The following is an 11,002-nucleotide window of genomic DNA, read 5'->3' as shown; positions in this document are numbered from 1 at the left end:
GCAGAGAAAAACCATTTCCTTTGTAACTGGATGTTATCTATGTCAGCTGGAGATGCTGTTCTCCAGTGTGATCGTCCCACCTCCCTCCTGGCCAAACCCATCTGGGTGTCTCACCAGCACCGCACAGCTCAGGCGCTCGCACTCAGCCCTGCGATGTCATTCCTGTTGCCCCAGCCTGGGCAACTGGTGGGCTCATTGTCCCGAGCACTCGGATACACCCCCCAACATTGGGAAGTGCCACAAGCACCTCCCACCGCTGCAGGAACTTGGAGATGAGGGCACAACAAAACAGCCCCAGTGGTTTGTCCTCTGCCGCCTGGAAGCCGAGGGTGTCACCGTCCCCCCCCCGCCCAGGAAGGGACCCCACTCCTGTCACCCCCAGGGACACTGAACACACAGCCCTGGGCCACGTGCTGTTTGCTCACAGAGCAGCATAACCTGTCTTTGCCCATCCCATAACTGTCACACTTCTCTTGCCGTTATTTAAATGAATGTTTCCCTGCTGGTGCCAGGTAATTGCCAATATGTGCCACAACAAGCTTGCTGAATTCCTGTGACGGGTAACAGACTCCAAACTGGCTGTTCTTAGACACCGACAACATCTATGTGATGAGTGCTGTTCGGCTGAACCCTCCATGTGCTTTTGGGGTGCTAAGAATTAACTGCACTTTTATTTCAAGTGCATTCCTGCGATATCACCGCGATTTGTTTCCTCCTGTGGTTTATTAGCACAGGGATAACGCAACTTTCGTAACAACATTTTCACCAACTCGCATGAAAAACACAGCATAGCCACTTCTTACACGCCTTCCGTTTGTTCCCTGAGCCTGGATCTACAAGGGACTTTCCCAGCTCCGTGGCAGCCCAGCCCCGGGGCGCCCGGCGCAGGGCACCCGCTGCGAACCCCCGCCCTCGGCCCTGCCCGGCGCAGCGCGCAGCCCCCTCACCCACCGCGCTTTTGCAGAAGCCCCCCCAGGCAGGACGGGGCACCGCTGCTCTCCCCAGCCGTGCCGCCCCGCGCTCCCCCGCACCCCCAGCCGGCACCACCAACACCAGTGGAACAGCTGCACGGGAGCTGCTTTGGGGCTTGGGAGCTGCACCTTTCGGCCCCGGCAGCTCCGCCGGGCACGGAGCCGGGCGGCGCTGTGCGAGGGGTGCAGCCCCCCCGCGGGCAGCTCAGCTGCGGGAGCTCCAGCGCCCCCGCACTCCTTGGAGCGGCGCCAGGGCCCGTCACATCCCGCACTTCAGTCGCTCTCAGAGCCGCAACCCGGGAGCCCCGCGGCACCGCAGCCCCAGCACCGCTCCGCACCGTCGGCCAGAACCTGCCCAGGACACCCCGGCCAGCGCCAGCGGCACCGGGCAAAGCCCCCCCCCCCAAAACTCCTCCAGGGCTGCAGCACCTCCCCTGGAGCCCCAGCCCACCCCGCCCAGCAGCGCGCAGCTCCTACCTGCACAGCCACAGACCGCAGCTGTCCCTCCTGCGGGCCCGGCCCCTCGCCCCCAGCTGATCGCCATTCGCCCCCCGCCCCGCTCAGCACCACCGCAGCACCTGTGCGATTCTCCAGGCCCTTTCCGGGAGCTCGGGCGCTGCAGGAGCCGCTGCTGCTGCAGGTTCTGTGTCCCCCGCGCCGCGGGGGCTCGGGTGGCCGTGTCGCTGTCCCCGGCCCCGCGTGTCGCTGCGTGTCCCGGTGCTACCGAGGGCAGAGCCGAGCCCGACGCGGGACCATCCGCAGCACAGGGCACCGAGGTGCTGTGCGGTGCTGCTGCCGGCACCGCAGAAACTGTGTGATCGGCTCGGTTTGGGCAAGCAACAGGTTTTTTTAATTACACCTAATAAATGTGTGCACAAAGACCCTCAGAATTATTGTTTCTCTCCTCCCGATGCCGTTCCCTGCTCTCATCACAAATCGAAGGCAATTAAAACTCCCTCTCAGGTTTCTGCTCCTCCTTCCTTTCCAAAGGCTGCGGATCCTCTCGTTTCAGAAAGCGCCTCAGCTGCAGACAAACGTGGGTCCCTCTGAACAAAGTTCTTTTATTTTGGCTTTAACAGCCGCCACAGTTGTCACTGTTCCCACAGCTGTCACTGCTCCCGAGGTTGTCTTGTCACTGCTCCCGCGGCTGTCACACCCAGCGCGGCCGGCGAGGTGTCCCCGCCTTCCCGCTTGGCAGCGGCTCCTTCTCGTGGTTCCCGCAGCACCGGAGGGTTCGATGCTCTCAGCTCCCGGCGGGAGCCGCGGGGCCGGCGGAGCCGCAGCTCCGCACCCGAGCTCCGCACCGCCCGGCCCGGCCCGGCCCGGCCCGACCCGACCCGACCCGACCCGCTGCGGCGGAGGGGCCGGGGACACCGACCTCCCGTGGGGACACGGACCATGGCGGGACACGGACCTGTGGGGACACGGACCTCCCGTGGGGACACCGACTTGCGGGGACACGGAACTCCCGTGGGGACACGGACCTGCGGGGACACCGACCTGTGGGGTCACGGACCTCCCGTGGGGACACCGACCTCCCGCGGGGACACTGACCTCCCTTGAGGACACGGACCTGTGGGGACACGGACCTCCTGTGGGGACACCGACCTGCGGGGACACGGACCTGCAGGGACACCGACCTCCCATGGGGACACGGACCTGCAGGGACACCGACCTCCCGTAGGACCCCCAGTGCCAGCAGCAGCCTCTGCCCGGCTCGGAGCAGCTGTGAGAGCTCTGCTCAACTGCAGAACCTCCACGGCCTTCTTCACAGGCCAGAGAGGAAGATAAAGTCATGTTATTTTTGCTAATTTAGAACATTTGTGCTGCTTGACACTCTTTTCCTGCACTTAGCAGCTAACGTGACGGTGAATTAAAACGCCGGTGCCGTTGCGAGCACTGATGCAGGCGTGGTGCAAACGAGCTGGGCGCTGGGCGGGCAGGACGGGGCGTCCCGACGGGCTGACAAAGGGGGGGAACCCAACAAAAGCGGCCTCTGAACCGCAGCTCTTGGGCTCTCGGGCTGCGCTAACGAGCGCGGGACACCCCGAGTCCTGCTGGCAAACGCCTTTGCATGGTCCCTTTTCCACACCCGGCCTGAGATGCGCTGGGCAGTAACCGCGATTATGGGAGCGACGCGGCCGGGCGCTCCCGTTCCCAGGGGTGCTGGAGCTGCTGCCACAGCCGCTCTGTGGTTTGTATTTATCCTCCCGGTTTAACAATAACATCATATCCACGTAGCATGCTCAGAATACATCCTGTATATTTAACATACCACGCACTGTTGAAGAAAAAACCCCAATACCAGGGTTTTTTCCGCAAACAAATGATGTCCCTTCAGTCAAACAAACACGCAGATAAAATGAAAAATGTGTATAAAAGCGGTGCCATTTTTATCCTGAAACAGAAAAAACGTAACTAAGAGAATTTTTATTAGGGCATTTTCACTTTATTTTTTCCATACAGCAAGGTCAACTATAGCAGTAATAATAAAATAAGCATAAAAACAAATGGCAGCCCAGGACAGAGTACATAATTTGGAGCAACTACAAGCAAAAGTAAGTCTGTGATTACATAAGAGTAAACCCAAGCACGTCTGTCCTTTGAGCAGATGAAAGTCGCGGTTGCGCCGAGCGCAGCGTCGCCGGAGCTCGGTGCGGGCGCTGGGGACGGGTCACGCCGGGGTCCCCACGGCCTCCCGCGCCGCCGGTCGCTTCGGCATCGACCGCAACAGGGGTTCTCCAACTTGCCATTGACATGGTAAAACGAGCCAGGTTTTCTGGTTTTCACCTGCTAAAAGAACAGGCCCACTACGGCGGTAAAAAGAACCACAACACGAGCACAGCGACGGTGTGCCGTCTGTTTGCCTGTCCATGATTCAACTCTCTTGTGAAAGTCAGCATTGGTTTTGAAGAATCTTTTTTGTGAACAATAAACCACTGAAATGGTCAGAAACTGGTTTGAATAGCATATATCTTTAATATATTTTTGATACTTTAAACATGCAGTAGTTTTTGAGTAATGTAGGAATACCTGACCATGGTTTCACCTCCATGCTCTGAAGTACCTGCGAGGATTTTTCCTTGTTTTTGTCTCTTTGTCCTTTTTGGATGGTTCCAGGCAGACCGAGCGGTGCAGCTCCTGTCGGCCACGCGCTCTCGGAGGACGGTGCCTCTTCGGCTGAGGGATCCTGGCAAACTACAAGCTGTCCACGGAAAGCAAAGCAACCTCTGGAGGGGATGGAGTGCTAACTCTGTGCCACTTTTGCAAGCAATTTTGTTCAGCCTGTCATTTATTAGCCTTAACAAAACTCCTTGTAATTATAGACATTTTTATTCAAAATAAGATCTTACTATTATACAGGTTTCTCTCTTTTTTGACTATATACAGAAGTGCAAAAAGTCAACCTTCTCTCTATACGTTCCCACATGCTCAACTGCAGCATAATCAACCCCCAAGAGTTTGCACACACACACTACAATTCTGGTTACGTAAACTTTGAGTATTTGGATTATCAACAAAAAGTCCCTTGATCTATTGATTATGCAGCTTATTTATAACAAGGCCTGATATTCAGGGATCTCAAAAAATATTTAAACAATATTTTAACATTTGAAATGGATACAGTAGAAAATAAATTTTATTCTAATATCTAGGAACTAGATTTTCTCATAATAACTAATTACAAACAAAATAAATCATCAAAATATTACTCAATTGTCTGCCAGGATTGTTGCGATAGCAACAACTTAACTTCTTACTTAGCAATGATTATATAATTATAAGATATCCATATAAAAGATCTTTGTTCTTTGAATGAAAACTAGACAAGAACTAACAATGACTGACATTCTTACATTGTCATATTAAATCAGTAAAATAGAAATCATTTCGGTAACAATAATACGAATATTCATACGACACTACATGTAAATTCAAAACTGAGTATGTTATGAAGAAAACTACTCTTTTGATTTTGAAAAAGTCATCAGTAAACTCTAATAAACAAAGTTCTATGAACCGAAATGGTGTTCATCCGGTAACAGAAAACGAACACGAGCTAATAAATGTACGAAAGAAAAGCTACACTTTTAAAAAGAAAAAGTAAGTAATATCCTATAATGTTAAGTAACTACGATAACATGTGAAGTCACCTATACTTTCTTAACACGATTGAAATTACATTGGTGTGGGTTTTAACCCGTAATGTAATAATCTAAGGCTTCACTAGATGTACAGTACAATCAGTAAGACCCCACGGCCCCCTGGCAGCCGGTCCGGCGCGGCGGCGCAGGGAGGGGGAGCGCGGCGGGGCCAACACCCCCCGAGCCGCCCGCCCCCACCTCAATGCACATCTATTGTCTGGTTTAGTTTGTAAAGGCTTTCTAAGGCTATAAGCAGTTAATCTGAACAAAAAAAATCACATATAAAACTCACCCAAGTATTTAACCCACCCGATTTCTATGCTAATTAACATCTCCGTTTTTCACGTTTTGGTTTGTCATGCATCTGGTGTCAGTGCTTCGTTCGTCTTTGTTTAGAGTCACCACGTAACGCGGGACTGATGAAGTAAAAGCGAAACCCATCTCTGCTAAACATTTATAGTCCTTTTGACTTTGACAGAGGCCATAAATAGAAGCAAAAGAAGTTCCTCAAACATTAGTTACTGTGTCTCAGAAATGGCTTTTCCCTTTCGTCTATCGCGTTATACAGTAAAATATGCATAAATATTACACTACAATGCCTTAAGACAGCGGATCGCCAGGCGCGGGCCGGGGGGCCCGTCCTGCGCCGGGGGGCCCGTCCTGCGCCGGGGGGCCCGTCCTGCGCCGGGGGGCCCATCCTGCGCCGGAGGGCCCGTCCTGCGCCGGGGGGCCCGTCCTGCGCCGGGGGGCCCGTCTTGCGCCGGGGGGCCCATCCTGCGCCGGGGGGCCCGTCCTGCGCCGCGGGGCCCGTCCTGCGCCGGAGGGCCCGTCCTGCGCCGCGGGGCCGCCCGAGCCGCGGCCATTTCTGAGACAGCTTTGGTTTGGAACAGAACGGTGCCCTTTGACTGCTCGGTACTACTAAAGCAAGTGAAAACGTGGTTCTGAAAGTAACACTGCAGAAATAATACTCTAACGGGATGTACAGTCTATGGCACTTCATGAGAATCCTTAACAACGTGGTACTTAAAGCCATTGATGTGCTTTAAAATATACACAGTTGTGGTTTTGCTTGGCACATTCATCTCTGTCAGATACCTCTCTTACCACTTCTTACAATCTAGTACATTAAAAATATTACTTTTAAACAAAAATTACTGTGCATGCACGCTCTCATCTATAATGGCAATTTTAAATACAAGGTGCACCTTTGTTATTTGTAAACCTTGAAAGAAATAAACTTACTTTAAAAAATTATATCTTGGTCTACAGACGTACCAATACATAATAGATTTATGGTTACATCATCGTCTGTCTTTCCAACGTGACATACATGATTATGTAGCAAACACACTACATATGCATATTCGAATCCATATGCATACTGCTGTGCTAGAAAAGATAGACCATGGTGTAGGTTTTAGACGATAAGATCACCTCAGCACAAATATCAATTAAATGTACAAAGTATATAGGCAACAGTGTGCAGTGGATTTCCGAGTTCTCGTTTCGTCTCGTTAACATGCAATGTGTGACGTCTTACTGCTGAGGGAGTTCCGAGTGTTGCGGGACGATATATACATTATGGCTAATGAGCTTGTCCTCTTCTCCAGCCAAACACACTGTCCTGTTCTCGTTAGTTATGATCTGGAAAGGAAAGGAGAGAAAGCATTTCCAACACAGCCATAACCTCCGGTCAGCGCCACGTCAGCCCCAAGTTCGCGCCGTGCAGGGGGGAGGGGGCAGCTGCACCCACCCCGCGGGGTTTCCCCCCGGGACGTCCCCAAAGCACAGCACACCGGCACCCTGGCTCAGGCTCTGGGGACCCCGCGCGCTGTGAGCGCCGCCCTGGGCCCCGCGCTCTGCCCGAAACCCTGGGAGCCCGACCCAGACCCGAGGGGCTCCTGCACATCCCTGGAAACCCGGCACCCGCGTCCCGAGGCCACTTTCCTCCCGAACTGCCCACCTAGCGCAGCTGTTTCTCTGGTCCCTATCGCCTGTCACAGCTCTAGAGAGCGATTCCTCCCCCCCGCTCGGGTGTCCCCAGCTCGGGGACAGCCCTGTCCCTGCACCCTGCGCAGTGTCACCGCAGCCGTGTCACCGCAGCCGTGTCACCGCAGCCGTGTCACCGCAGCCGCATCCAAGTGTCTGTCATCACAAACCCACAGCGGCACACCAGCTAATCCTGGCCCTAAGCACTAGTTCATTACGGCCCGGGCGCTCCATACAAAACACAGCCCAAGCGCAGGCGGGAGCGAGCGGGACACCAGTGACACTGTCCCAGGGCACTGATGTGGCCTTAACCACAGCAGGCACAGCGCGGGCGGGACCTCTCCCGGCCCCGTCACCCGCGCCAGGAAAACACATCACACATCGGAACGTGCCAGCCTGTGCTCCACAGAATCAGGCTGAACCTGTGTTTTCAGAGATGCTGGCTTTGCAAACGTGGGGCTTTAAAAGGAGTTCTTTCTAAAGACAGTTCTTTGTAAAACCACCCCCCGGTGGAGCGGGCTCACATCAGTGCTGGGGCCATCACCCTTCACAAACAAAACCTAAAACTCTACTGTGAGCCTCTCTGACTTTGCTCTCCAGCAGTTTATCCGTACGTGTAATACGTTCCTTCTGTCTGTACGAACTAACAGGCCCCTGGTCCAACAGGTGGGCTGCGGGATCCCTGGCCAGGGGGTCGGACCCCCCCAGCTCATCGGTTTGCTTAGAAAATAACATTCAGTCCCCGCCAAAGACAAATCTGCACACATACAGGTAAGAAAGCCGCAAGCAACAACACGTTGGGAACTTACTGTTTGATGACAAAATGTCTACATCTGTGTAACATACTTGTGGCTAGTCAGATGTTCGGCAGATATTATGGGTATCTATAGGTAAGAAATGTAAACAATGAATAACATGTGCAATGAGCCGACCCAGAGACACAGCATTTTGCTACAGAACACCAGTTTGGAAAAGGGAGGATCAGCTGTGAGTTGGTGGATTTTATATTGTAACTATAAGTTAAAGTCAACTGAAGTGCTACAATAGCAATTTAAAAATGGGAAACATTGAGTTAAGTACTACCCGACAAATATAAATAAGTATTATTGGTTGTTTAGGAAGTAAGAGAAGTTAAAATCTACAAAAGTCATGCAGTGCAGTAATTGAAAATAGCCCTTTTTGTTGGCCTACACAAAATTCTGTGCTTTCAGCATATCATTTGAAATGCTACAGCTCTAGGGTGGCCTTGTTTCAGTGTGCTGCGGTGGAGCGTTCGCTGCTCTCGCTGCCCTGCTTTTAAATGCCAAACCTAAGGTGCCCTGAGCTCGGCTTGCAGGGCTGGTGAAACCTGCGGTGGAGCTGCGCTGAGCCGAGCTGAGCCGAGCCAGGCTTAGCCGAGCCGAGCTGAGCCAGGTTTAGCCAAGCTGAGCAGAGCCTCCTGCTCTCTCCCCGGCCCCTGCGGGCATCGCGCTCGTCACTTCACAGCTCAGGCTCCCCAGGGCAGTGGAACAGCGGAACAGTCCTCAAATGTTCACCTGCCCAAACAGGATTTCCTCCGGGGTTCTCTCAGTGTGCCCCATCAACTCCATTTCCCATTGGAAAAAGACTAAAAGCAGAGTATCTGAGCAGCAGCACAAGTGACAAAGTGCTGCCCTTCCCCAGCGTGGCTGGGTCTGCCCTCGAGGGACAGCGCTGGGGACAGCGCTGGGGACAGCAGGTGTTGGGGGAACCACGAGGGACCTTGTGCTACAGACAGGACCACAAGTCCAGCTGGAGGGAGCAAAGAGATGCGCCCACGTACAGGGACACCCGACACAAAGCCGATTTGTTCCACCACGAATGGGGTTGCGCTTGCAAAGCCTGGTGCTCCTGGCAGGTCCTGAGGCTGAGCTGCCCTGGCGGTGTGCGGAGAGGGGACGGGGACGGTTCTTCTGAACTAAGTCCCTCACAGGTGCTGGTGTCGGTTCCTCCACCCTCGTGCCCTCTCCTCCCCGGCAGCTCCGCACAGCCACAGCATCGCCAGCCGGCACAGAAAGGGGCTCCAAGCAGAACGAAGCTCTCGTCCCATGTTGTTCTGCAGGACAGGCTGCTGCACCCGCCGCGGGGACGCGCCAGGGACCTTCAGCACCAGCCAGTGAGGATGAAGGGCCAGACCTCCAGACTTGGGGCATGCACGCACATCGCATCATGCGGCATTGAATACTTCCAGCATTGCTCACATACTATATACATATATTTGTAATATATGTATATATTAAGGTTTGGCTGCAGTACTTCACTGCGTTATGAGGCTCCAGGGAGGATATGCATGAAATGATCAGATTCTACAACAGAAAGTTTCCCTGTAAACTATTTGGGAAAGTGCAAGGTTATTTAGACAGAGACGACTTTAAAGAATAATGATGCTTCCTGTGGCTTGTTCTCACAACTCTCTGCACTTATAGAGGATACAGAGACAGTACAATTAACTGTATGGTGCAATAAATGACAATATTAAGACAGTTTGGGCACAGAGCTTGTTGCTGGCTTAGGTGACACATATGCAGAGGCAGTCCTAGCTTTCCAAAAGACAAAGGAGTTCTCACACTTGTTTAAATCTGCGAGTGACATGGTCATTAGGCAAACACCAAGAGCAGAAAGCACTACTTGCTAAGTACACTAACCTGCCTATTTTTTGGAATGGTAAAATATCCAGGTCACTTTTGAGACCCAGGATGCGCACACCTGTCTATCACTGCAATGGTGTCATTTTTGGGATACTGTTGAGAGAAGGGTGAGCAGACAGGTTAACTGCGAAGGCACGGCCGGGCGCAGCACAACAGGCAGAGGGGCGCGGGCTGGGAGCTGGAGCCCCAGGAGCGGCACCGCGGCACCACGGGCGCTGGCTCCAGCGCCGCCTGCCTGCACCCCCGGCGCTGAGCAGGGCCTCGGAAACGGCTTCGGGAGCCGCTCTAGCGCCTTCGGGAGCTGACTGTGTCCGGCCAGCCTCAACACTGACGTTCATCCCCAGAACGTGTCTGGTTCTCTGCTCTAAAAGGCACGTGTGCTTCCCACTGAGCTGAGAGTAACACCTGTGTCTCGCACCAGGACCGGCAGTTTCACGACTCAGGCAATTTTAACTTCCTAGGAAATCTAATTGTTTAATTTTCTCTTTTTAATAAGAACAAGAGGGTATTTAGGAAGTTTTTGTTTGTTGCATTTTCAACCAGACACACTATGGAAATCGGCGTTTTTGACAACCCACAGGATGAAAAGGCCGCGTCCTGGGGCGCGCTCCAGCTGTGCTGCAGCTCTGCGGGCGCTGGGCTGCACAGCACCCTCTCGCCTTTTCTGGGGGGGCTTTTTCATCATTTACTAGCAAAGCATTACCCTTTTCTTCTTGTAATACATCCAAAGGTGGCAACAATGAGGGCAGCTATTTAGAAACAGGGTCTAACGGACATTTTCTTAAGTCTGTCAACGGCGGCAAGTAACGAGCCCTTTCCTAGCGAAGCACAACCTGAAACAAAGCTTTACAAGAATTTCAGAGTGGCTGTTTTTCGTTTTGCTCTTGGAAGAGGAGTCGGAACATGTTCAGACTGTTAAATTCTGCTCCTGCAGCCCCTCCGCACAAGGTTTTTCTGCCTTTCACCGCAGTTCTGCACTAAAAGAACTGTCGGCTTCACAGGAATAGAAATAAAAAATGGGCTCTGTGTATTATCCCTTTCTCTGTACATCTCTGAGAGCAGAAATAAGCAGCGTGGCCCATAAATGCTAAGACTGAATCAGAAACGCTATTACTAGCTATTTTTAGCACCAGAAATGGAACTGCAGCACCTTTCGAGCACGGATAAAGGCTTATTAAGCTGTGCTGCCGGTCCTGGAGAGAATGTGTAGGCCAACAAGAGGTAAAATCAA

The 11,002-nt window shown here is 52.8% G+C and overlaps 1 protein-coding gene across 16 annotated transcripts in view; it reads right to left on the bottom strand.

Annotated features, from left to right (window-relative positions):
- Positions 1-3,390: 3,390 nt before the first annotated feature.
- MBNL1 (muscleblind like splicing regulator 1) overlaps positions 3,391-11,002 on the bottom strand; it is an 86,666-nt gene continuing 79,054 nt past the window's right edge. For all 16 annotated transcript variants that reach the window (XM_082056267.1, XM_082056259.1, XM_082056254.1 and 13 more), the window contains 2 exons: positions 7,915-7,989; positions 3,391-6,760 (listed from right to left, as the gene is read on the bottom strand). In XM_082056267.1, coding sequence (XP_081912393.1) covers positions 7,933-7,989 — 57 coding nt within the window. In that variant the 3' untranslated portion in view covers positions 3,391-6,760; positions 7,915-7,932. The remainder of the gene's footprint in view (positions 6,761-7,914; positions 7,990-11,002) is intronic.

Source organism: Streptopelia decaocto (genome assembly GCF_964273445.1).
Source record: "Streptopelia decaocto genome assembly, chromosome: 6".
NCBI lineage: Eukaryota > Metazoa > Chordata > Aves > Columbiformes > Columbidae > Streptopelia > Streptopelia decaocto.
Note: the sequence above shows the minus strand (reverse complement) of the source record. Positions and strands in the feature narration are given on the sequence as shown.